At 42.6% G+C, this 27,700-nt stretch overlaps 1 protein-coding gene across 2 annotated transcripts; it reads left to right on the plus strand.

Annotated features, from left to right (window-relative positions):
- On the plus strand, window positions 1-27,442 carry DCT (dopachrome tautomerase). 2 transcript variants are annotated; one of them, XM_042043768.1, is made up of 11 exons: window positions 1-146; window positions 6,781-6,866; window positions 9,177-9,305; window positions 9,589-10,385; window positions 17,552-17,851; window positions 19,316-19,416; window positions 20,467-20,633; window positions 22,238-22,417; window positions 22,523-22,658; window positions 24,061-24,262; window positions 26,155-27,442. In XM_042043768.1, exons 4-11 carry the CDS (start codon window positions 10,085-10,087, stop codon window positions 26,334-26,336), a joined length of 1,569 nt encoding a protein of 522 aa, XP_041899702.1. In that variant the 5' UTR covers window positions 1-146; window positions 6,781-6,866; window positions 9,177-9,305; window positions 9,589-10,084; the 3' UTR covers window positions 26,337-27,442. The 2 variants fall into 2 exon arrangements, with proteins under 2 accessions (XP_041899702.1, XP_041899711.1); XM_042043777.1 differs by having other exon boundaries at window positions 10,151-10,385.
- The last annotated feature ends 258 nt before the right edge of the window (window positions 27,443-27,700 follow it).

Here is a 27,700-nt window from a genome sequence, read left to right on the forward strand (position 1 = left end):
AGAAGGGTTAGTGGTTGCTTCTTGCCAAAATCTGGAGCGCAGTTCAAAATTTCCCGGACCTCACTATTCCTCTACTGTCAATAGATGGCTGAAACTACTTTACTTCACAGAAAGCTGAAGGAATAGCTTCGAGGCCAGGAGATCTGGTAATTAATGTCACCTAGTCTTTGCCGTTCATCTGTTTCCTCCTGTTCCTTTCTTGACTTGTAAGTTGAGAAAAATAATTTGGATTTTCTGAAGCATATTTTTAAGGAGGGCGTCTGGTTTTGATTTGAAGACATGAAGAGGCAGAGAGTTCATTGGTTGTCTTTGGTAATTTGTTGCAATTTTTTCAAATATATACTTTAATCTGGTCCTGCCCTCTGTTAAACTTTTTCTCTGTTAGATCAGAGATCTTCTTCGTACCTGGCATTTGGTAGTCACAAAACTGCCAAGTCAGCACCCAGCTTTGTTTCAGTAAGCTAAAGAAATTAAATTCTTTGATTCTTTAAGACATATTCTCCTGCTTTTGGGTAATTTTTTTGGTAACCTTTTTAATACACTGACATCAGAACAATACACAGAAAAAGGACTTTCAATATTGGTGTCACTACTGCAGCAGTAAAGCATCTCCTTACTTCTCTGTTCAGCATTTTTCATCTATGCATGAAAAGGTGTCGCTGGTCCTTTTCTAAGCACAGCATCACATCATTGATTTGAATTACTTGTCTAGTATGAGGAACACTCACTACAGACAAACATCCTTTTAGTACAAAGCAAGGGTAGTGGTACTTAGATCCCTACTAATAAGACAGATAAGGGGTAGTGTAACTGCTAATATTACTATTTTTCCTAAAGATTTTTTAAGGTTTTGAAATAACATTAAGACTGCACACTTGAGTACTCAGGGACAGAAGGAAATGTTAAAATGATCACTTACAACTCCTCTGAGTGTGATATCAAAAATACTTTAATTTTTTTGCAAAAAGTTTTCAGTTATTCATCAAAGACTTCTCTGGTGCTTTGGGGATGAATTAGGGAGGTATTAATTTCCTGCAGATATGTGATCAAAGAAGGAAAAAAAGAGAATGGGTGCTTACTTTTTGGCCTTTTCCACACTGCTGAATAAAAGAGTCATGGTGCAAGCTTGGATGCTGGATCTTTGACTCTCTGCTTGGCTTGTGCAGTGGCACCCTGACAGACAGCTTGTCCCAAGGTCGTTTGCTATGGAGGGAAGAGCTGGACACAGTGGAGACAGCGGCCAGCAGGTGCTGGTCAGCTGGGGGGCCTGGGTGTGGCCCCAAGACTGCTTTTATGCAGTCGTCTGGCTATACCCACCAGTGCTGCTCTGGAGGTTTGGTCCCCCCTGCCTCTGAGTTCCTTGAGGGGCAGGAAAAGAGTGGGTCACCCTCACCCCCTCAAAGTGTCTGATTTTTAGCAGGAGTACTCAGGCACATGGATCTATGACAAATATATGCTGTGGTAATGTCTGAAATTTCTGTTTTAAAGGTAAAGATAATATTACCTGTAATGGTAAACCCGTTCTCAGAGCTTTTGTGATGTTAAACAGAAATTTTGTGGATCACCAAAATACTAAAGATGATAGCCATGGGGACATTGAGAAGAAAATATCTTTTTTGTTTGGTGTGGGATTTAGATTGCACACACTGAGTAAAGCCTAAAGTCTTACGTGGAAGAAGAGGATAAAATTAAGAGATAACCTCAATTCTGGAATTTTTAAACTTCTGTCTGTTTGATTTTGCAGGCTTGATGCAGATTTCTAATGTGGTTTGGCAGGTTCTGTGAAAAAGCCTCAAGTGTTGCTGCTTTATTGCTTGTCAGAGAATATTCAGGCATTTCTTCATTCAGCTGTACCTTCTTTACACAATCGTTTTTGCTGCACTCTAGGGCTCTTCTTGCCAGCAAACATTTCCATTTATTTTTCTATCAGCTTCTTCCCTAAAGAGGAAACCCCCTGCTAGGACACAAATACAGGCTGTCTAACTAAGCGTTTATGTTTCGTCACAAAGTTCCTTCTCTGCAGCTGGGAAGCTTCTCTGCTGCTACAGATATAGTTGCATATGCTTTTTTAAATGTCCATCAAATACTGAAGTTGACACCTCACAGGGACTCAGAGGAAAAAAAAATTTACAATGTCTTTTCAGCCTTATGCAAAGATTCAAAATCTGGGGATTTGGTCCACACGCTTTTTCCATGGCCATCCTTGGCTCCGCTTTTAAGTGAATGAAAACTGGGGCAGAAGGAGAGGATCGGAGAGAGGTGTACCCCACATCCTAGCTCTGCTGCAGGCTGCAAGAACTTGCAGTCACAGAACACGACAAATAATGAAGCTTAAAGCTTTACTGTGAAATACCTCTATTTGGAGTTTCTGACAAAAGTTGCTGTGCCTGGTGTTTTCCATAGGCTCAAGTTCAGGTGTTCCTCGTGTGAAATGCTCCTCTTTTTCCTCCATGTCCCCTAAGTTGCACATCTACCCGATTTAAAAAGTCTCCTCCTTGTCCCTGAAGGAATTTCTGCACTTGATATATGTTTCTGTCTTTTCTACCTCTCAGCAGTAAAATTTCCTTCTCTTTGGATTAAAAATTGGGTTTGTTTGATAGAGAAGATTTGTTTCTGTCTCTTGACTGAAAGGTTTCTGACTTTGTCTCCCTCACTGTTTATGGACATCTGGTGAATCTCATTTAGTTACATAGTGTGACAGATACAAGGGGTTTAGAAAACATGACTCGGGAGTCACATTTAGGGTTTTTTTGTGTTTTAATAACAAATCTTAGTTATAGTGTATTTGGTTTCTGATCCTGTAGAAGAACTAGAATGGTGTTTTTCAATTTTTTGGGAAATAAATGCAGTTAAAAAGACAACAAAAATTTTCAGCTGATGATGCATTTCTACAATCCGATAATTTGTATTCAAGTCTTTTATTTCCCCTGCCCCCCTGTGAGTGAGAAGTTTAGGAGAGCTTTATCCTGTTTGAGTTCAGCTCAGGAACCTCATTTAAGGAGGCATTTTTTGATCCCGTTCCTTGGAAGTTTTGGGTTGTGGTTGTTGTTTTTCCCCCCCCCCCCCTTTTTTTTTTTTTTTTTTTTTTTTTCTCTTTCCCAGTGATATATTCCAGAGTTCCTACTTTATGCTTTTCTAGGAATATAGGACTCATATTCCATTGTAACGTAGAACTAGAGAATTTATGGTACAGTTAACAAGGCAAATTTGGGGCAGTTAAGTGAAACCTTAGCCTTCAGTCCTGCTATGGTCATCAATGCTGTCTTTATTCCTCAGTGAACCTCAGGGGAAACATTATATTTTTTGTTTGAATGTGTGTACATCCTCTTGCTTAAAGCAAGGGAGCATTCATTACTTTGTCCAACAATGGTCTTGGAATTTAGACTACATATAATGAGGGATGAATATATTTTGCTCCATTTAATATTTTCTATTGGGATAAGTAGTAGCATTAGTGTTTTGAGTAAAAACTGTGAGAGAAGAATGTCTTCTGGAACAGGCTCTGGAAAGCTGAACGTAAGGTTCCAAGCAAAACTATACTATGACTCTATAATTTCTGATATTATTTCAAATACTGTGCTTGTCGTATCTTTCAGGTTTTTTTTTTAATGCGGTACGGAGCCAGATCTGAATTTCCTTCTTCATATTTCTTTCCCTGTGACAGGGCCGATTTGTTGCCAGCTGAATTGATGAGATGAGAGACTCTATCCTACCTATTTCACTTCACATTTTGTAAACTGACATACATCTACTCTATGTAGATCAGGTCCTCCCCTACCACAGCCATTTAGTGATATTCATTGGATTTCAGAGACATTTAGAATTTTAGTGTCTGTCTGAATTCAAACTAGTCACCCTCACCTCCTTTTACGATCAAGGCAGAGAAATTAGGACAGAAGATGTTGCCAAGATGCAAGGTCTGTCTGAGAATGGGGTGTGTTGTTCCCTGGAGGTGCTTCTTTCCCTCCATAGAGTATTGCTGAATGTCAGGGTAACTGAGATTTAATTCTCTTACCTTCCAGATTCTGGCTTCCTTAAGTGAATCACACTTTATATTCTAAGTCTGCCTTTATTGTGAGTCTGGGCTAGAAGATGATGAAATAATTCTGAAGATAAAGATGTCTTTGGGTAGGTGGTTACCACAGCAGCAGTTTAATCTGCCAGTCAGCATTGTGTTTATCTAAATTATAACTTGTTTAAGCTTATATCCATGTTTCTGCATAATATGGGCACTGGAAAAAGTGTGCTTGGCTTGTTTAGTTAGAAAGTGACAGAGTTCTGAGTCTCATAAACCAAATGATGATACTCTAGCATGATCACCGAAGAAGTTTCTCAGACATCTTGAATGAGTAAGTAGGATGAAAGAAAGATCTTACAAAAGAAATGGAAGTACTCAATTATTATCTCAGACAGAAATGCATAAAACCACAGTAAGGCAACACCTGACTTAAAAGTGTAAAAATGTGTCTACAAATAATGTTTATTTAAGGCTGTGGAAAGATCTGGCAGAGCTGACGCAGGCATGTGTTACCAGAGCAGTGTAAGAGTGTAGGACCTTCCTGTGCAAGCTGTGCAGAGTACATGCTTCAGCTAGCACGTGTCTTTGGGGAGGGGAGAAGCAAAGTGCTAGCAAATTCAGAGCTTTGGAAATGTGTGTCTTTAAGTAATTCCCACTGCAGTCAGCTCCAGACTACTGGGAAGCAAGTGTAGCCAGACCACAAGGCCCAGTGAGGAATCCATGAAGAATCCAAGAGGGATTCATCTGTCTAAATGTAGACCTCTCATGCATATTGGGTACCTACCACTGAAACCAGTGCTCCCTTTACAAGAAATAAATAAATTGAGTTTAGGTCTTGTGTGGTGCAGTTCAGACACTCCTAATGTGAGTACAGAAAGCAGGCCAAGTGAATTGCACCTAAACCCAGCTATTTCTCTCCATTAAGAGAGTATCCTACAAAGGAAACCCTGAGTGACTGGTTAAGTGTAGATTTCAGTAATCAAGAGAAGTCTAACATCAGGTGAGATAAATTTCATTCTCTGTCACTTCGAGGCCTACAGGTAAATCCACAAAAAGATGACATGTGAAATTGGTGACGCAAGGAAAGGTTGAGTATCTAGCATCCAGACTGATAGCGTACAGCAGCCTTGTGGTTATTGAGGAAAGAAAACTCATGGAAGACTGTGAAACTGTCTTTAACTTAGGTTTAATTCCTGGCTGCATTCATCTGGTGTATTTTCCATGAGACCTGAGCAGATTGTTCTTCTCTGAGTTGCTCTTCTATTCTAACATGTGAACATGTTGTAGCATATAAATTGATTTTCAGGAAAATAATTCCATGCATTAGAAAAGGACTGGATAAATAACTTAAATATGAGAAGCCAGGAGATGATGAGACTGTTCATATGAAGAGGGTTTCTGTGCAGCAGCAGGATCATGAGATCTTCAGAGCTGCTCTGACATTCCCAGATGTTGTCCTCATTCTCCCACATACAGGACAGGGAGACAAAGGGTAAGGTGCTGACAGGGCAGTAGCTTGTGTTGAGAGATCCCAAGGACATAAATTTGCTAGGAGACTCAGGAAATGTAGAACACACACAGGTGTCTGAAAGCCTCTGCTGCAGTTTTCCTTGCAAAATTGTCTTTCTTCTTGTTATCTCTTAAGTCATTATGAATTATCATGTAATTTATTTATTCTTTCTGTTGATATACTGGTTTTCACACAAGTTTATATGTAGAATGTTTTATTTTGACCAAAATTCTTTCCAAAATTCCACAGGCTAAATACTTTTCTGGCTTGATACTAATCGGTACTTGAGTACAGTAGAAGGAGCCTGAGAAACAATAGTGTCATTGACAAAGAAAATGTGAACTTGCTGCCTACTTACTAGTCAGGAATTCTGTATTACTTGTGTGAATTGTGTTTAGTGATTTCTTTTTCTGTACCTTTGAGCATTCTTTATTTCCTCTCTTGCCACAAAAATATGTGAATGTACTTATCCCAAAAATGTGTTGGCATATGGATATATTTCTTTGCCAGCCTTTGATGACAGGCTGAGAAGTTTTCTATTGGGGGTGACCCTGTGCATGAATCCAGACTGCAAGGTTGCTGAAATACTGTTTTCTTGTACTTTCAGCATAAATCCTAACTATTGTAATTAAAAATTGAACACAGTTTCAGGTGTGGTAGCCTGACCCAGTAGCTCAGATGTGTGGTGTGGTGGGTTGATCCTGGCTGGATGGCAGATACCCACCAAAGCCACTCTGTCATGCCCTCCTCAGCTGGATAGGGGAGACAGAATATAGAGAAAGGCTTGTGGGTTGAGATAAGGGCAGGGACAGATCATTCACCAGTTACTATCATGGGCACAACAGACTCAGGGAAATTAGTATAACTTATTACCAGTCAAATCAGAGTGGGGTAATGAGAAATAAATTCTTGAAAACACCTTCCCGTCATATCTCTCCCTTTCCTGGGCTTAATGTCACTCCCAATTTCTCTACCTTCTCCCTACCAGCAGTGCAGGGGAACAGTGAATGGAGGATGTGGTCAGTCTATCATGTCTCTTCTGTTCCTTCCTCCTCAGGGGAGGACTCCTCACAGTCTGCCCCTGCTTCTGCCTGGGGTGCTTCCCACAGGAGATAGTCCTCCATGAATTTCTCCAGTATGAGTCCTTCCCACAGATGCAGTCATGCAGGAACAGACTACTCCAGTGTGGGTCCCTGCAGGGTCACAGGTCCTGCCAGCAAGCCTGCTACAGCAGATGCTCGTCTCTCCACAGATCCTAGCAGGAGCCTGCTTCCCAAAGGGTCACAGCCCACTTTGGGCATCCACCTGCTCTGGTGTGGAGTTCTCCCCAGGCTTCAGGTGAGTCTCTGGTCCCCTGTAGACCTCCATGGGCTGCAGGGCCACAGCTGCCTCACCATGGGCTGCACCAGGGGCTGCAGGGGAATCTCTGCTCTTGAACCTGAAGCATCTCCTGCCCCTCCTTCTTCTCCTTGGTGTCTGCAGGGCTGTTCCTCTCACATATTTTCACTCCTCCCTCCGTCTGCAGTTGTTTTTTTGCAGTAATTTCTTTCCCCCTTTTAAATCTGTTATCCCCAAAGTGCTACCACCTTTGCTGATGGGCTTGGCCTTGGCCATCTTGGAGCCAGCTGGCACTGGCTCTTGTGGACATGGGGGAAGTTTCTAGAAGCTTCTCACAGAAGCCACCCCTGTAGCTCCCTGTCTGCCAAACTGTGGCATGCAAGCCCAGTGCGTGTGGATAAGGCAGTGCAGTCACAGTTTGGATCATTGGCATGGCTCATGTGCTCAGATTTGATGCCTGAAAAGTCCTCCCTTGATAGTTCAGGGCAGTAGGACCAACACACAGCACTACTCATTTTTCAAGATGTAGTAAAACTCGATAGTAAATAGAAAGCCATTCAGGATGCTAATTTGCAAACTGAAATAGTGCTGATTCTGTGCAGCCCCAACAACAGCTCCTTTATTTAAGTGTGATTGCGTGGGAAAAATGGAGGAACTTCTCAGTAGTGATGCACTAAGGAACAGACAGTGCCTGCTGGTTTCCCAATGACTAACTGAAAGACAACTGTCTTTTTGTAATTTTGTTCAGTGTATTCCTCATGGTGTGTCATGCAGCAGCAGAGAACCACCGTTGTTGGCGACACAGTGACGCCAGGATGTGGGATCTGTCTGTCCTTTTTCCATTTGTCTGGGTACCCCCCTCCTAAACTGCTAATGCATTACTGAGGACCAGAGACTAGTGCTACATCTATGCCAGGAGAGCATGCTGTAGTGTGCTCCCAGTTTTGTAAAATTACATAGTTGTGATGGAGGGAAGTAGTCATAATAAAAGCGACACGTGTGCCACTCTTCTACTCACAGTTCTCTTTCCCCTGCACACTAAGTAATTTCCATGTCATCCTCTACCTGCTATTCCTTTTCTCCACACTCCAGCTTCTCTGAAAACAGCAGATTTCTCCTTCCTCATGTACTACATTAGAAGCCCATTTTCTTGTCTTACCTTATCTTGCCTGCCTCAGTACCTCCCCTTTTTCTGCCCTGACTCTTTCTGTCTTGTATAGGGTCTCAAATAGCAGTAGGAACCTTCCTATCAGTGTCTGAATTGAGCCATCTTTGACTAAAATGGCTGCTTGGACGCATATTTCTATTTTTGTATAGACCCATCAGTTCAGGGGTTTGATTGGTTAGCTGAATCCTATCTGTATGTTTTGAGTTAATTTCAGTGATGCTGATAAGTGAGTGTTCACTTTAATTGCTTTCAGATAGTATGTGGATAATGTGGGTAACCAATGTCTTTGGTACAAGACATTGTCTAACACAGATTCAAAGACAGATCCTTCACACACCAGAGAGATGTATTTGGGTGCTGAGTAGGATGGGGAGGAGTATTGTTCAGATGGTTTTTGAGCCAGTGCTTCCATTCATAACTCCTGAGCTTCTTCAACATGTTTTTCCAGTGCCTATTCACAGTTTCTGTCTTTTTCACATGTTGTGTCAAGAGCAGCAGACAAAAGCCAATTCCAGGTAAATTGAATCCAAAGTGAGGCGAGTTGAAACCCATTTCAGAATACATGGTACTGCTAATTCGCTTTATGCCTCCATAAATGAGGTAGAATCATAGTTAATCTGTCAAAGAGTAAGTTTTTGATATAAAGATCTGAGAACCTAGAAGTGCTGATGACAGTGTCCACAGTGTGGATGAACTCTTTAGTCTATATGATGGCAATAATTTGCTGCATAGATCAAAAACTTCTTGTGGCAGAATGGTGAGGTTGAACATCCATATTGAATAGCACAGACACAACCATGGCTTTTTTCATTATACATGCTTATAAAAATGGCTAAACAACAGAGCTGTTGTTTAGCTCTGTGGAGGGGGAAGGTAGTGAAAGCTTTCAGTGAAGCAGGGGGAGTTGCCAGTTTTTATTTAGTATGGTGGACCTGAACTAATAGCTGTTGCTTCAGACTCACAGAACCACTTATCATGACTTTATTTTTGTTTATTAAATTTATTGCTCTAGGAGTTGCATTTAGGGCAAGAAATGCTGCATACTAGGAGCTTTTTAAGGATATTTTTGTCAGTGTACTGAACAGAACCACTTACGTGCATGTCTGGTGTGTGGATCAATCTCATAGACTGTCTCCTGCCAGGTGGGTAATAAATGCTCAGCTGTGACAGTTCTGAAAGTCTAACAGCCAGACCAGCTCTACAATGACCTCTGATGTAATGATGGGGAAAGGATTTGAGAGCAAATAAGGACCATTCACTCTTTAAAACAGGTAAATAATTTATTTTGCATGCAATAAGGCTATTAGGAAGGAAACCTTTCTTCGCTTGCCACTCAGATGTTTTCAGTGCAAGCACTGAAGTTCAGCAGTTGGCAGGTGGAATCTCCATCCCAAATTTATAGTACCACATTTATTAATTTTTGTTAATGATGCACCTCTATCCTCTGCACTTCCAGTTAGTTTCCACTAATACTGCTTTAATGGAAAGTATTATCTTGCAGTGAATGAACTAAAAGAGAAGAGGTTTCCTCTTCTATTTATCATCTGTTTACAGGGTTTTGATTAAAAGAATAAATGTGTTTCTCCAGCCACCTCAGCTAAAACAAGACCATCAATTTCTCAAAGCTCATAAAAGACTTGGAGAAATAAATCTGAGGCATTCACTCTCCTGACAAGCTGCAAGAACCTGCAGAACTTGCTTTCACACTGGCATCTTTTCTGCCCTTGATGTCATGTGCAAAACACGAGGATTTGTGCTGTGCTAATCCCCCTAATGAGGGCTTCTCCCAACCTCTATATAAACCCTGCTCAAAGCCGTGGCTGCTGGGCAGGCACCACAGAGTCAAAGCACCCGTCTTTTGAACTGCATTCAAGGCAATTAGAGGCCGGGATTAAACAAACACCCAACACCAGCATCCTCAGCAGCAAGAGTTATTATCCTGGTTGGCCGGGGCATGGAGCTGTGGTGAGGCCAGGCTGTCCCACAGTAGAGATCTCCCTGCTCTTCTCACTCAGGTTCAGCCGGGAGGCAGAGCCTGCACCCAGCTGTAATGGGAACCCTGAGGTGGCTCTTCTGGGCTGGGCTGGGCTACCTAAGCTGCTGCTGTCCCCCACAGGTGCAGGCACAGTTTCCCCGTGTCTGCATGACAGTGGAAGCCCTTCGCCTGAAACGCTGCTGCCCGCCCTTGGGGACAGAGCCAGGCAATATCTGCGGGTCCCTGCAGGGCAGGGGACAGTGCGAGGGTGTGCAGGCAGACACTCAGCCCTGGAGTGGCCCCTACACTCTCAAAAATGTGGATGACCGGGAACGGTGGCCCCTCAAGTTCTTCAACCACAGCTGTCGATGCACAGGTGAGATGGGTGCTGGGGGGAGGCTATGGGGGTGGAGGGGTCTACTAACCTTGCTCCAAAGGCCAGAGACATTCCTGGTGGTGTAAGGCACAAAGAAGGCTTCAAATATTACCATTTTCCTAAAAATTCATCCATATTGACAATACTATTAGTACTTTTTCAGAGCAGCAGGTTTGAAGAAGTGTTTTCTCTCACATGAGCTTTTATGTTTTCCTCTTTGCCTGTGGAGTTGTCCTTGTAGCCAGTGATCCCCTTTCTCTGCAGGGTTCTGGACCTTTCAGTGCTGCTTTCAAACCTCTATCACTGCTGATCTAATCACAGGTGCAGTGAAGTTGGATCGGTGTGCATTGTTTGAAGATTCATTCCTCATGGACTAGTAGTTTGCAGCATGACATAGCCCTGTGCACTGCAAGTCTCCTGATGTCAGGCCAGGGCGTTTCCCAGGTTTGTTAACTAAATCTGTCTCTTACACTGATCCAAAATGTGTCTGTACAACCACCAAAGAGGCCATCCCACGCTTTTCCTCCTCATCTCCAGCTACTCCTTCTCACTGTGACTTTACATAGGCTCCTGAGTTTGCATGCTGGAGGTGAAATGGATCTGGGAGCAGATGTGCTTGAAGGTTAACCTGGCCAAAGGGAAAAGGTTCTGATGAGACCACTTCACTAATGCTGGCAGGAGGCAGTGAGCAGGAAGGTGAGCTCAGGGCAGGATAAGGTATCAGGATCCTTTCTCAGCAGCAGCCCTGGCTGAAGGGGGGTTAAAATGAGCAGGAACTGCACCGTCAGCCCAGACTCCTGTGCAGGGCTGGCAGGAGATGGCACCACTAGTCTGGCAAAAGGCATGTCCCAGCCACTGAAGTCTCTTCCTAGGCCCATTTCAAATGAAGCCTGGGATTTCTTGTTGAAAACATCAAGTTGTTTGAATTTTCTAACATGGGAAGAATAAACTGCTTTCCTTCAGCCTGATTCTTAGAACAAGCTGAACTGTTTTGTCTAAAATATACCTTGGCTCTCACTACCAAAAAAAGCCCGGACCAATCTGAGAAGGCAGCACTGCAGAGAGTTTCAGCCAGAGGTTAAATTTTCCAGTGCAGTTATCAACTGGAAACAGAGAGGTAGTGGCAGATGACTTAAATGGATACATGGTGTTGCCGAAACGCCTCAAAATAATAGGCTTTAGAGTATGCATCAGTTTTTATCTCTTCCTTGACTGTATTTCAAATGCCTGTGTGAAAGGACTTTTCCAGATGGTTTGCAAAAAAAAAAAAAGGATGCACTTTTTTTTATCTCAAAGGTTCTTATATACCTCCAAAACTTAAGTCAGGTATCACAAACAGACACAGATCCTGGGTCAGAAGAACACTGAATCACATGGACATACACCAATATTTACGCAGTTAATCAGAGCATCAAAACCTGGGAATAAATTGGAAGAGCAGTGGAGACAGACACGGTCTGCATAGTCAGACGTTAATTTGCTTGTCCAAGTAGAGATAAGCCCTGGGATTTGATATTTGCAGGACTGGATCCCAAGTTACACGAACAGAATGTAGCGTCCTTTCCTTCAGCCTTACTTCTTAGCTGGCTGCTCCCCTCGTCTCTTTAAAACCCTCGGATTCCTCTCTCTCTTTGCAGTTTTTTAAATCTAAATATACCAGTGATAAAACAGTAAGTGAAAGGCATCCTTAAGCATGACTTTCAGAAAGTTTTCCTGGGCTGTACTCTGCTTGATGCTGTATGCAAAACCATTTCCGGGAGAATGCTAAGAAGTTCACAGCCGTGTGGGATTTGAATTAGATCTGATGCTTTTACAGTGCTGGTGATCGTGGCTCAGCGTCCACTAGGGTTTTTTTGTGTTTTGTTTTTCCACTCAGTTTAATACACTGGTTGGTTGTCTGCACACCAGCTGTAAGTGGCGTGACGTGTGGTATTTATTAGGCATCCAAAGTTATGCTAACTGTGTAACATAATGGTAGGTAACATATGGTAACATAATTTAAACATTCTCATTCAAAGGGACATGGAACAGTGCACATCTCTGCTATTAAGGTGTCCTGTTTTCCAAGTGAATGTTATGTGCAAACTGCCTGTTTGGAATGGTTCCTGTATTGTGCAAACTCCAACCCCACCAAGGCTCTTTCTAGCACTTTAACAAGACAAACAGTCATGTTCCATCTTGGCACTGTTTAATTTATAGTTTAGAAATTGTGTGAATGATAAGCTATGGGAACTCCAACTACCATGTGGCTGATAATTTGGTTAGATGGTGCCAACTGAATGTGTCACATAGCTAATGGCTATTTGGTATCTATCCAGGTCTGGGTCCTGAATATTTATGGCAACCGCTACCCCCCTGCCCCTCCAATCCCCCCCACGACAACCAGACAAACCAAAAAGAAGAAAGAAAATCCCAAACACAAGTATGGATGAATGGCTATAATGGGATCAGATAATTTTTTTTCCATTGCTAGGCTTCAGCAGATAATATGCATTAGTTTTTCTTTAACTAAGGACAAATAGAACAAGATTAGAACAAAAGAAAGATCCAGCTTTGCTTCCCACTTTTTGTGCCAAGGGCCATGGTCAATCAGCAACTGCAAGTCTGTTGTCAGGATGCTGCACATTTCACTCAATGTGTTGGTTTCAGCAAAAATATCATCTCTGTAAAAAAAAAACGGGGTTATGGCATGAACGTAGTTGGAAGGTAGCAAAGAGTTTTTAGTTCTCGTCTAATTTCAGTTTTGAATTGATTGAATGTGTTCTGCAATTGGTTTGGGTGCACCTGATATTATTCAATATATATAAATTCTTAAACTGAAATGACCTGATGACAGATCCTGACAGTGTGCAGTACTGTGTGAAGGGGAATGTGCTAATTTGTTTTTGAATAAGGTGTACGTGTTGAATTAGACCAAGTGATGGGTACATGAGTCCAACCTTGAATATCGAGACTTGTAGCTGTTTACACAATAAAGTAATATTTCAGTGATAGCTAAATTTAGTTTATAAGAAAACTGTTATAGAAGTCTTGTGAACTAAATGCTATTTTGAATTCTAAATGATAATGTTGTACTGCTGGGATAGAGGTCTGGTATAGCATTTTAAAAACACAGTACAGAAGACTATTGTGAAAAACCACTGCAGTCTGTCATGTGGTTGCTAATGCAGATTGTCACAGTGGTTAAACAATGACGTAGTTTGAGTTCACTGAGGACTTAAACATAATTATCATTCTTTTTTTCTGCTTCCACTTTCTAAGGTTTACATATGGGCATGTGATGAACTTTGCTCTATTTTTTAATAGAAGCTTTTTGGTTGCCCAGGCAACCTCTGGGCTTGAGAAGAAGCTACAGTGGTGTGTGATGACTGGTGTTAGCATACACCAGTGATATTTATGAGCACATACCGAGTGTCAGGTCATTTAGAAGTGTGTTTTACTCAGTGCCGTGCCCATGGACTGACGCACTGGGAGAAGTAGCATGGTCACAGTGCCTACAGAAACAGCCAGATTCACCCAACTTGACTGAGGAAGAGCACCTTAAATGTTGCTGAGTTTAGGTACAGAAGAAGACAGCTCCCAAGGCATGTGATCCCATTTCCAGACAAAAAGGTTAGTGGAGAAGATGCAGATGATTTTTTTGACCAGTGTCAGCAAAATGGACATTCCTGGAAACAGTGGAACAAGCTGGGATCATCCAACAGAGATATGATCTCCCTGCTGTGTACCAGAATGACCTCCCACACTATGTTCTCTGGAAACCACAAGAGATGATAATAATCTCTGTTGTTCCTGGCATAGCCTCAGGAAAGCAGTACACTGGGTTCTTATGTGTTAGTCACTGAAGGTGAAAAAATGCTAAGGCATGAACCCTTCCATGTTCCTGTAGTTCCTGTGTGCAAAAGGATCTTGAAAGGGTCTAACTGCCTTACTGAAAATATCTACTGTGTGCTATATACTGCTATCATGAGATTACTTTTCCTGCTCTCCTAGAGCTGTACCACCAGCAGAGCAGACAAGGAAGGTAAGCTGCAAGAGACCACCATTTCACAACACTGTCATGTGGGAAGTGCACACGGCAGTAAATGAACTTTCTGGAAACAGTAATGCATAATTTCCAGATCAGAGGCCTGGTAGAGTGCTTTAGAAACAAATGCTGAAAGAGTGTTTTGGGTGGGTCATGAGAAAGCTGGGTCTGATTACTGCAGTAATTTCTGTTCGCAATGTGGGAAATCCCACAGACCTCCATCAGCTTCTTGCCATTTCAGCTGCTGCATAATGGCAGTCCTGTGATGCACAGAGTCTGTTGAAAGAAAATGACAAAAAGCAAGTTTTGATATCATGAAGTGTTGTTGTTTTGTGTGTTTCTGACAATAGAACATTGCCAAATAGACCTGAGGATGTGACAAAAATGTTCAACACAATCAGCAGAAATACTGCAGTGTGAAATACCACTTTGCCTGGAAATTGTCTCCTGTTTGCAAGTCTCCACTGCAGTCCTCCTCACTTAGCTCATTCCCCATTGAAAAGTGACTGGGGAAGTGATGGAAAGAATGGACACCTCTAATTCCCTAATAGATAGGGTGGTTACAGGAGAAAATCCTGCAGAGCATCAACTGGATATAATTAGCACCTGCCCAAGGGAAACAGGTGAGAAGTCATTGTTCCACCTGGCTCCACATACATACAGTTGGAGAAAAGCTTCTTCCCATGAAGATAAATCATCATTTCAGGCTTTTGCAACTTTCTTCTCAGAGCCTGAGGAGGTGCATAGAGTATACCTAAAATATGGATATTGTCTGGTAAAATGATTTCAGGCATCAAGACCTGCACAGATTCAGAGGGCCCTTCCTGAGAGAGGAATAGGCACCATCACAGCCTCAACAAGTGACCAAGAGTGTCTTGTTCTAGTACCAGCCCAGACAGCACAGACCTGGCCCTGCACTAACTTTGGTTCTGTTAGTGCTGTATTTCACTCTGATGCTTATCCAGCACTGTGAGTAGAAGGGTCCTTTAAATGACTGAAGGAATAACTGGCAGTCTCAAAAGACGTTGTTGACAGATCTTTTTCATGGTTAATTCCTGCTTTTTCCTCCTTCTCTTAAGGATTGGATTGTACCTGAGTGTGAGGGGTCAACAAATGCTTTCAAGAAGTTCATGGTCCATGACTGAAACTTGAGAAGTATACAGGGCCTGATTAGGCAATGTTGCAAGATATTCCTAATTTTTGTCATCTGGCCAGTTCAGGCTGGAGTATGTGATGGGCCCTGATAGCTAGGCTGAGGCATGAAGAATGAACAAGCCACAGACAGTGGACTACACCAAATGATAACAGTAATTGTGCTGTTCTGATGGGACCCTGAGGATATTGTGATCCAATAAATCTTCCATGTTCACACCCCCCTCCCCCCCCCCCCCCATCCATGCCATCCATACAATCATCTTGTTTCATATAACTATAACCTACTTGCTTTTTGTGGAGTATGTCTTCATCGCCTTTAGCCAGTGCAGACCCCTGGCTTTGGGTGCCTTCCCTCATAGCTGGAACATGGCAGCTGAACCCAGCTGCTTCTACTTGCATCATGACAAGCGTAAGCCATACATCTGGAAATTGTCCTCATGGGATGCCATCAGGATGTGCATGATCCAAAACTTTGCTGAAGTCTTCATGCTTGTGGTCCCTAACCTTAGCACTGATCCTCAGCTTCATGATAACATGTAAACTTAGAGATCTCAGGGGCTCTGAAGCAACAATAACCAACCTATGGTTGGTCCAAACTCTACAGTGAATCGTCATATCATGGCAGGTCTCACAGGAGTCTGTCACAGATGTTTACAGTTCAGCAGCCCTTACCCTAAGAGCTAGACATAAGCTTCGGAGCCTTGTTGGTAACAGCCCTTGTAACCTTGGGGGTCTTTGAATTTGGTAATAAGCCCTGTAGCCCCTAACAATCTGAAATCTTGCTTTAATATTAGTTGTTGTTCTGGTCATAAGCTCAAGCCCACAGCTTAGGGACATCTGCCCATCTGGGAACTTTTCGTAAGACTCTTCCTCATCCCCATGTTAGTCCTGGATCTAGCAGCACCAATACGTGCGGTGAGCACTGAGATTTTGTGGCATTTTGGAAAAAAACTGGCATGGTTGTTGTGGAGTGAGTGTGTGGGGAGTTGGAGGGGAGATTAAGGAGGATTAAGGAGTCAGTGCAGGTTTTTGAGAACTGCATGGAGATCCCAGAGGATCGCTGGTTGCCGTTCCGCTCCCCCCTGCCCGGCAGCATTGCCCACTGTCCTACACTGCTGCAGCCTGCCAGCACACAGGCAGGGGGCAGGTGTGTACCGCAGGAATTGGCCGGCTGTTCCCCGTCTTCCCCAGAAACCGGGAGCAAGTTGCAGTAGGGCATTTCTGCTGCTGCCAGCTATCTGCCACAGCGTGCAAGAGGCCACACTCAAGCAAGCTCTGCTTTCCTGGGCTTTTCCATCTCATCAGAGAGTCTGAGCTAATATCCCAGAGCGGACCTGATTACTTGCCTTAGGAGTGGTGCCAGCAGGGAACGACAGTAGTGCAGTGTTTCTCAGGCTGTTATTGCAGCACTATTTAGTAATGCTTAAAGCATGACCAGCAGCAACCCTGGTGCTTGTCCTGGTTTGTGTTGGGCCCCAGATACACTGTTAAGAGGCACTAGTTTCTCATAAGTTTTGTCCTTAGGAGAACTGTTTTGTTTAGGGATTTTTTTTCTGTGCTTAAGGATCCATGTGAACTGACCCTGCTTTGGGTTTGATCCTGGAAGCAGAGGAGTACTTGAGAGCTAGTCGAGCAAAGCACTTCATCACCGGCTTAACCTCAATTGCTCAGCTCTCTGTTCAGTGAGAGTCCTCACGTGCCTGAGGGCTTTGCAGAGCTCTGAGCACCTCAGGGCGTCGAGCCCATTACCCAGCACTTCCCCAGCTGGCTGAGTGTGATTCTTGGCCCTGCTGTGACTCTGGGAATCGGGCCAGCCATCCTTCTGGTTAGTCAACTGGCAAAGCTGCCACTCTGCTCAGCTGCTGTCCTTTCCAGGAACCTGCATCTCTGGGGAAGAAGAGCACTAATTCTTAATTCTTCTGCATTTCACTGTTAGTTTTCCCTGATTCATAACATCATGACTGATTGTTCTCTCTTGATCCAGGAAACTTTAGTGGCTACAACTGTGGTGAATGCAAGTTTGGCTGGACCGGCCCTGAATGCAACAGGAGGAAGCCAGCAGTTGTCAGGAAGGACCTCCACTCCCTGACAGCAGAGGAGAGAGAGCAGTTCTTCGATGCTCTAGACCGTGCCAAGACAACCATTCACCCGGACTATGTCATTGCAACTCAGCACTGGAGAAGTCTGCTTGGTCCAAGCGGAGAGGAACCACAGATTGCCAACTGTAGTATTTATAACTACTTTGTTTGGCTTCATTACTACTCAGTCAGAGACACGCTATTGGGTTAGTGCTTTTCTTTTCCAATGGGCTTTGCAGGTAAAGAAAAGGTGAAAGTACCACTGCTGAACGAAGGTGTGTGCTTAACACAGCTGTGCTGCTTCATCAAGCACTGAGCCCCAGTAGTAGGTATAGAGTTGTAGAGCAGTTGGTGTAGAGACTTGTAGAGAAACAGTTGGTGGTGAGAAGCTGGTGGCCATCAGTAATCGAGGGAGATGTCCTTTGGACCTGCTGTGGTCTGGTCCCCCCACCCCATGGCAGCTGGAGCACACCAGTTGCACTCCTGGTGCATCTTCAATCTGACAGAGAGCAATGCACAGTCTTCACTTGAGTGAACTGAAGTGTGGTCAGGCAGTGACTGACTTCAGAAAGATGTTCCCAGTCCATAGGACAAGGTAGGTGCAGTGGCAGTGGGAAAGAAGTTCTGCAGTGGTGAAGGCACAGACCATGCAGAGATATTTGGGACCAGAGTGTTACTGCTTTCTGTGGCCTTCACCAAATCACTAAGAATGGGATTTGCCTGACTATCCACAGTCACCTTTTAAAACCAACCTAAGTTAGAGGTTTGGGTATCTAACCCCATGCTTTCTCCCAAATCCAGATTACTAGTCCTCATTGCTTTTCTAGACAGAAGTACCTATACCAGCCCCATTCCCCAAAGCCTACTTCTTGTAGGAGGAGCACCAACTAGTATGGCTTTTCTACCTGGCAGTCCCATGTGCAAGCTGAACAGCCCATATCTATCTCCTTGCTGGAGGGCGACTGCTACTCTGCGGTGGCTTTCATTCAGTTTGCCCCTCTGACACAGTTCCATTTTGCAGGGCTGAAGGAAGCAGTCTGTGGTCCAGCGAGAGCAAAGGTCCTTCAGGGGACAGGACAGTCATGTGGAAAGGGAAAGGGGCAACTTCTAGTGCTGCTGCAGTGGTAAATAAATACATATATGGCTTGAAGCTTTCTACAGTGATAAACCCCTATGCGGTTTGAAGCTTCTCACCACTCACCCAGCAAAAGGACAATACAAGAAATAACAAGCACAATTTGAAGAAAGTTGGAAAAGGATTACAGATTACTATTGGCATGGAAAATGCTGAGGTTCTCTTAATAGATGGATGGTGTAAGTCTTGCAGCAGAGCAAGAGAATGAGATAATGCACATATTAGCAAGGAGATAGGGTTTTAGAAAGTAAAACTGCTTTTTAAAAATCAAAATCCACTAAAGTGGGAAGAAATCTTCACAATGTCCAACTTTTTAGGGAATGTGAAGTTTTGAGAAGCACTGGAGCAAATATTCACAGAGGAGTTTGTTTCACTTGTCCCAAGTAAGTGATGTAGCTTCTGATGTGTGCACTCTTTTCAAAGATGCAGAGCAGAAGGTTCTTGTTTAACTCCTCTCCGGGCAATAAAAGAAGGTGCTGTCTTTCTCTCCAGCTTCGTTTGAAGCCTAAACACTTATTTTATCTTTCTTTTGTAGGTCCTGGCCGCCCCTTCAAAGGTATTGATTTCTCCCACCAAGGACCTGCCTTCGTTACTTGGCATAGGTACCACTTGCTGTGGCTGGAGAGGGAACTGCAGGTTAGCTGAACAGCCTCTCCTTTTCCTTGCACAGCTTCTCCCTTTTGCTCTGTCACCTTGTTGAACCAGCCGAGAGTAAGCTACTTCCTACGATAGATTTCCCCCCAAAGTCCCAGGTGTATTTGCTTACTGATCTTATTTTTTTTGTTTTAAGTGAAATTAGTGCTTTCTGAGTGCTGAGGACTGAATGGTTTCTCAGTGTGAACAGTGATGTGAAGGTTATCATGGAGATTTTTTCCCTTCATCTCCACAACAGAGGATAGAAGATGTGAAGTAACAGTATTTATTAATAAGATTGAAGCAACACCTTCATGTAAAACTTGGTAACTGATATTTTTGGCTGATATTGGAGATACCATTCCAATGAAACCAGCTCTAAATATGACGTATTATACATTTAATACATACATGTATTTAGCAATATGCCTTTTAAACAAATATATGTTTACATGCCCGAGCGTCAGTTGCAGAAGCATAGACTCATTTCCATTTGCATGACTTCTGTATTGGAAATGTTGCTGTATTTCAGCCTTAAGATCTCTAATGAGAATGGTTGCTTATCAAAATAGTTGCAGGATCTTGCTTGTGTGAAATCGTATCTGGCAAGCAAGCACAATCAAATGCACTGTACTCCCCTATTAACACAAGTTCTGATTCCTCCCCAGGGCCAGTTTTCTGGAACGAAAGCCAACCACATGCACAATTTTACCCATTACCCACTTACATCACTCAAAGCCTCTTACTTGCTTAAGGCTCTATTTATCTCTACTCCTGCTCTCCTGCCTGGTCTCTGAGTTGACAGAAAGCCTAACATGGCCAAAGGAAGTGCAGTCCCACAGTAGCGGAACTAGTGACAATGTCTTTGCTTAGACTGATTCAATGCCGCAATCTTTTGGAAGGAGTTGGAGCGGCACTGTGAAATGCAGGTAGCCGAAATGCAGAATGAAATGCACATAGAGTGAACTATCCAGTCAAACAGCTTGAAGGAGTCCCTTTCGTTCTCTTTCCTTTGGAGGTGATTCCCAGCTAATGCATTTCCGTCCCTTGCAGCGTCTGATGGGCAATGAGTCCTTTGCGCTGCCGTACTGGAACTTTGCCACAGGTAGGAACGAGTGTGACATCTGCACCGACCAGCTCTTTGGAGCATCACGGCCAGAGGACCCAGGCTTGATCAACCTGAGCTCCAGGTTCTCCCAGTGGCAAGTGGTTTGTAACAGGTATGAGAATATCCAGGGGAAGTTCGCATATGGACAAAACCTTGTCATTCAGCATTGACAGCATGGGCTGCTCTCTCAGTGTGAGGGAGTGGCAGGAAAGGAGCCAAGACATCTTCTTTAAAACTGGAGATTGCCACCAGTTTATGTGTAGATAGTGCTGTGTAAACTTTCTCTCTCGTATTATGGAAGTATATTTTTTAAAGATGATTCTCCTAGTACAGGATTTTTGTTGATTTAGCCAGTTTATGGCTGCCAAAAGTCTGAAGAGTTTCCATGTTGGCAAGTATCTTTCTAACAAAGAAATGCCTGTGTGTTGGTTCTCTATAACATACACCCAACTCATCTCAGCAGCAGAAAAAGAAAACTGTTTTGGCATGTAGGAAGCTAGAGATAGGCTGAAAAGTCTGCTATGTTGTTTTGGATGAGACCTTAACCCTGGTATATTTAATGCAGTTTGGGGATTGACTTTGAGGTATCTGAGATTTCACATGAAAAACAACACAGAGCCAGCCAGGAGCTTGCTGCCAGCTCCCTGTGGGAATGTGCTGACTTGTGTGAGAGCAAGGCTTTGACAGGGGATTCGGATGCAAGATTGGGGTGCTGTGACATAAAATGCTGTTGGTTACAATGTCCATGCATGATTCTTCTCTCAGCTCAGGGGCAGTGTGCAGTTAGTCAGACAGAGGTACCAAAAGCTCAGGGTTTTTGAGTCTCTTTTTCTGGATACCGAAAGAGATACTTGAAATTCCAGCTTTAGGCACCAGTTGGCTTTAAGTCCTGCCCCTACTTTTTCTCAAAGATAAATAGGGCATTGGTTTTTTTCTTGAAAACTGAAGTGACTAAATTCAGCCTTGTCAAGGTAAAACCAAGAAGAGCTTTTGTTTACTTCTGAAGTTTCTGAAAATGCTGTTTCATTTCACACTGAACAGCACAGATTTTTTTTGTTTGTTTCACAAGTGTTACAGTGTTTTTCTTCTCCTTCCCTCTTTCTCTCCCTGATATAACAGATTTGCTCCCCATTAGTTACTGGGTAACCCCTGCATGAGCAGGTTGTTCTCGAAGGCCCTGAAAAAAGAAGATGCAATGCATTGCTATTGCTTTTCTTCTAAAGGGGATGAGGGATGGAAAGGGAAACCCTCACAGCTCACATTTCAATATTTTTTTCCTCTTTTTGTTAAGAGTTAAAAAATAGTCCTTACTCAGGAGTGAAAGTTTGCCAATTCAAAGTTGAAGTCTGTTTTACATTGCCTGACAAAAACTCTTCTTCCAAAGCCCTTGGAAGGGAAGAAGGTGTGATGGGAGTTGTGCTTTCCTTTTTTAAAGCATCCTCTCTCTGTGGACAATGAACCTGGTAACCTTTGGTCTAAATGACTGATGCTCCAGAGAGGAGGCAGAGCCACAGAAAGCCATGTTATGGTGACAGTCCTGCAACAAATTAATCTGCCAGGCCATGGGAGGTGAACTGAGCTGCCACAGGAGGTGTCCATCCCAAACCTCTGCTCTCTCACATGTATAGCTGAGGCCTCTTTATACTGTGTGAGAAAAAGCCAGCAAACAAGGCATCACCTTCTTCTGACTTGTGCCTCTCTCTGTTCCACGCTCAGTTTGGATGACTACAACCGCCTGGTCACACTCTGCAACGGGACTGCTGAGGGGCCGCTGCAGCGGAGGCCGCCCCAGGGCTCCAGTGAGCAGCTGCCCACCGTGGAAGATGTCAGGAGGTGCCTTTCCCTGCAGGAGTTTGACAGGCCCCCCTTTTTCCGCAATTCCAGTTTCAGTTTCAGGTTTGTCCTTCAGCTCCTCTAGAGCTGGCTGGGTCACGGGTTTTCTTTACGAGCACATTTTTCAGCTAAATGTGGTTACTTGATGGTGCTTTTACCCATCCACAGGAATGCGCTGGAGGGCTTTGATAAACCAGATGGAGCCCTTGACTCACCGATGCTGAGCCTTCATAATTTGGTTCACTCTTTCCTGAATGGGACCAGCGCTCTCCCTCATGCAGCTGCCAACGATCCCATCTTTGTGGTATGCCTTTTACCCCCAGCCTGATTGACCATGACTGTGGCTTAAAGGCACCTTTCTCACCAGAGATTTGCAGAAAAAGTAAAGCGAATTCCCTAAAAATTAGTCCTTTAAATAGAAAAGGAGGAATCCTTTATCTTTTCTTGAACACTGCCACACCTGTGTAAAGGTTGAATAAAAAGGAAAAATAGGGTAATCTGTAAAATATAAAATAAGATTCTAGGGAGAAGAGCTGCTATTCTGAGTCATGCTGCCCTGAATCCTTTCATTAGGTGGTATCTAAATGTAATGGCTTATATTACAATTTAACAGCAACAAGGTAAGGTGAAAGTGTGCCTCGTTATTTTAAAGCAGTAGATTGAGGGGCTTGTTTCTTTGCTTCAAAATTTAAAGGCTAAAAGACTGTCCATCTGATATCAGGGTCTCTTGGGAAATAGAAAAAATGTGATTTCACTGGTGCATCAGAATAGTGCTGCCCTGCCATGAGCAGCACAAATAGCAATGTGCAAATAAAAAGCCAGTAGTCGACTCTGCTTATACATCTTTCTCCCCTAAGGAATTTGTGCCAATTTATTTTCCTCTTTGTTAGATTAAACCACAGTGTTTACATTACATATAAAAATTCTTTGTATATTATATCTATATATTATGTAGATACATTTCTTTCTTACCTTTAAGTTTTCAATCTTTTTTTTAAGAAATTAGTCCAAACACTTACATAGTGGTTTTCCAGATTGTTTCCTTAATAATTCTTTAATTCTTCCATTAGTTTATTTCTTACACAATGAAATTCATTTCAGTACGCTGTAATTTTGTACAAAAGATTATCTTCTATAGGATATTTTCCAGTTTTTTCCCAGGGTTGTAATTAAAAAACATGAGTACATCAGAAATTAGTGTCAGACATTCATAGTAGTTGTCTGAAACAACTTTCCTGTATTAGTCAATTATAGATCTATAAACTCACCTGATCAAATTCATGGGCACCTGGAGCTGTGGAGCTGGTGGCACGTGCTCTAAAATGAGCATGATGGAGTCAAATTTCCTGCAACTTTCCATACTTGTTCAGAGATGAGAAAGACTAAAATATATTTGAAAGGCACATTCACTGGAATGAGCTCAGTGGTTCCTCACCTGAGAAGATTCACCTGCCCATTCAATGCCAGCTGATGTTAAACTGTCTGGGAAAAGATCTTATTGTGAACGAGCAGCAACAAGAGTGTGTAAAGCAAAATGTCCCATGCAGAAGATGAGTTTAGTCTTCTCATGAGCTTTTCTGGTTTCCCATTCTGTAAATCCGATCTAAATTATATTATGCTCCTCCTGCGCGTTTGTTGAGTGTTTTAAAGGTGGTTGAATTCTGAAAGAGCTTAATAGACGTGCGTGCCCATGGCCGGATTTGCAGGTCCTTCACTCCTTTACTGATGCCATCTTTGATGAGTGGATGAAGCGTTTCAAGCCCCCTAACAACACTTGGCCTGAGGAGCTGGCCCCCATCGGTCACAACCGGCTGTATAACATGGTCCCTTTTTTCCCTCCGGTGACCAACGATGAGCTTTTCCAAACTGCGGAGCAACTCGGCTACACCTACGCCATTGACCTGCCAGGTATGTCCCAGGACGCTGTTCCTGGCCAAGTCATGACACAGCTCACATTTTCCATGGCACAGGCATATATAAAATAAGGAACCTTTCACAAAATGCACGTCTATTCACCTGCTCACTACCCAACATTAATATTTGGGTACCTGGAGAGATGTACCTGGGTGTTTTATGTTGTAAACCCTCCATTTTAAAGATTTTTCGTGTCCATAGCTGGGATGTGTCTTAGGGTTTGTCTATCCATTTGAAATTACCTTTGACATAAATCAGACAAAGACAAAATAGCAAGAAAGCACAGTATTTATGCACAAAATCCAAATTTTGCAAGAAGATATTAAAATACTTGTGAAAGGCAGAAGGGTAAGAACTACATGAAAATCATGCTTCAGCTCCTTTTCCAAAGATTAAATCTAAGCAGTTTCTTTCTCCAGTATTACTTTGAGAGGCAGTAGGTGCTTATCTAACCTGTGTGGGCAGGAATTTCTTCTAAATGCTTACCATATATCTGTGGTTTTAATCTGTGGAGACTGTTTAAAGGTCTATAGACTGCAAAAGATTGAAACCCTTGTCCTCAGGCTGCATTCATGCAGGGGAGCCCTACTTCATGGAGGCATGCTAGCTGCTTCTGCAGTGCTTTTCTCAGGGGCATCCCCAGAATTTCCCCTGGAAATTTAAACTTCCCCTCTTATGGAGTTTAAGTTTTCCTCCCTTTGGACTAATGTCCCCTCTCCTGCTTTGAAAATGTGGATGCCCCTTTGGCATGAGGCACTCAGAGACGAACACGGGCAGCTTTTGACCCTGCTGCTTCTCAACTCACACCTAAAAATATTGTTAGTTCACTGTGAAGGAGGGTATCTATCCCTGTCTGTATGGCCTGTGTTCAGACAATAAAGCTTTTATATCCAAACCCTTCTCTTTCATCTAAAAGAATAACTTGCTAATTGTACTTCAGGTAATCACATTAGAAATAAACATATATTAATACATTGCAGATTCTTACTTGAAAGGTGGTAAAGAGGTAAACAATTCATTTTGGGACTTTACTAATTTTTTGAATGATTGTACTCAACTTTTTTGAAGACTGCAGGTTGAGACACAAGACTTTTAGTTGCTTTTATAGTCAGTGTGACATCTCCCTTAGCCATCTGTCTCCTCTAACCCATATGTCTAAAAAACTTTTAAATATGTGCGGTCCTCTTGAGAGTTTTTTTTTTTGGTGATTGTTTTGTCAAACGTGATTATTGCCATCTCAGTATATGTAGAATTCTTCAGAAAAGGAGAGCAGGCAATTTTTGCTTCTGAAAGCAGAAATGAAAACACAAAAATTCAGTCAAATGGAGCAGTGTTATTATAGGAATAAGCAATATTATCTTCGAAGACAGCGGTTCTTCAGAAGTGGTTCAAAATCAGCAGATGCGATCTGGAGCTGGTCAGCAGTACCACACTAAGTAGTGTTTTTAGTTAAAAGTTTGACAATAGGCTGCTTTGTGGTCTTTAGGAAAATTTGAGGGTTTTCTGTTGACCAAAATAGCTTGGAAACAGCTGTCTTGAAATGTCACTATAGAAAGAATTGCTTAAATCATTCATAATTTTGGCCAAATTAGATGAAAGAATGGTCTTTTTGTTTTGTCAGTGTTAATCTTTCCCATTCGCAACACTTTAATTTGTATGAATTGTTGATGTTTAAATTCAGCTCTAGACTCCTCTGGCAGGAAGCATCTCCAGCTCTGGTATGTGTCTCAGTTACGTGGTGTGTTATGAGCTTTCCCCGTGGCCAGTAGGTCACAAAGCTGCACAAGTAATCACAATTATCAGCATGTAGGAAACATTGCGTCTTCCGTGTAACTTGCAAAATTGAATGATGGGCTGTCCTCACTTCAGTTGTTTCATATTTCCAGGTTCCCTTGAAGAAACCCAAGCATGGGCTGTCATGGTTGGATCCACAATTGGAGGAGCACTTATAGCTCTGGCCATGCTTGTTCTGTTGCTTGTTCTTTTCCAGCACCGAAGGCACAGAAGAGGTTTTGAACCACTGATGAATGTGAGCTTCACCCCCAAAAAGTACATGGGAGAGGCCTAATGCCCTCACTTTCTTTCTTTGCTTGCTCTTGTAGGAAGCGACCTTGATTGCCTTACTGAGATCTTAGCTGAGACTTTATCACACACTCCTTTGGCAGCTGACTACATTGTTCTCATTCAGGTTTTTCCCATTATCTTGTGAATTGTAACGTGTGAAGTCTCTGGGTACATATGAGCAAGGCTCAAGTCAGACGAGATTTTATTTCATTATTAAATGTTATCTGGAGTGCGTGACACTTGTAAATCATCCTCTATTGATTTAGATCAAGACAGCTAAGAATCCAAATAGGAGAAAACCAGCTTGAATAACCAAGATAATTTTTCACCTCAATGTGTTCTTGATTTCATTTAGCAGTATTAAGATGTGCTGAAAGTTATTAATTCTACATGTATATTTGAATAACATATTATTTTACAGTTATCAATAAATATTCTGAATAACATAGTCTTGTTTTGAGGTTCAAAATGTTTCATGCTGTATGACAAAATACTATAGGAACACCCTGGTTACAGTTTATTTCAGAAACATGATCAATTCTATATGTTATTTCCAATAAAGTTGCTGTTAGCAACACCAGGTAAACTCCGAAACTCCAATTCTCTGAAAATTTAAGAGCAGGATTTCCCTGACACCTATACACTCGTGTTTTACCTCTGTGTTAGCGACCTTGGACAGAAGTTGAAAGTAGGACTTAACTTTTTTGACTCTGATGCACTGTTCTATGTATCTAGACTTAAACTTCCAAATTTCCAAAGTCTGGGATTCAGGACTCAAGGTAACAGGATTAAGATAACTTTCATTACTCAGGTGTGCAAGTGGGGAATCAGGTTTGTATGTGGCAGTCGCCACATCCTAAACATTCCTTCATACATTCCCTATATATTTCTTTATTTAGACATAAGTTTGAAGCCCATTTGTGTGGTTCTTCTGTGTTGTCTTGGAACAGGTTTCTTTACATACCAAATGACGTCTTGAACAGATCCTGTCAGCTTTGGTGCTTGATGTATTACATTAATGGAGTGTTCCAACTTTGTGTATTGTGGAGTCCTGAGTCTTATAAAACTTTTGCTTTTGTAGCCTTGAATAAAAAAATTCAGTTAGCAACAGTTTCTGGTATTTCTTTTAGGCCTGCTCAATACTACCTGTGTGGACTAGGAAGAAGATGGTTTTCACATATACTTAGCTTTGAATATGTGTAACTCACAAAACATACCTCTAGAATGCAGACTTTTTGGGGCAAAGTTGTGATTTGCTCACCACACACTCAGACAGCCCTTGCTCCATCAGGTGGACAACAATCTGCTGCCGTTTCTTCTGTTTTGTGCTGCCTTTGGGGGTTCCCAGTGTGCTTGTTCCTGGAATAT

Source organism: Corvus kubaryi, unplaced genomic scaffold (genome assembly GCF_017639235.1).
Source record: "Corvus kubaryi isolate FWS band 111438036 unplaced genomic scaffold, C.kubaryi_AGA036_p1.0 133, whole genome shotgun sequence".
In the NCBI taxonomy this organism is placed as follows: domain Eukaryota; kingdom Metazoa; phylum Chordata; class Aves; order Passeriformes; family Corvidae; genus Corvus; species Corvus kubaryi.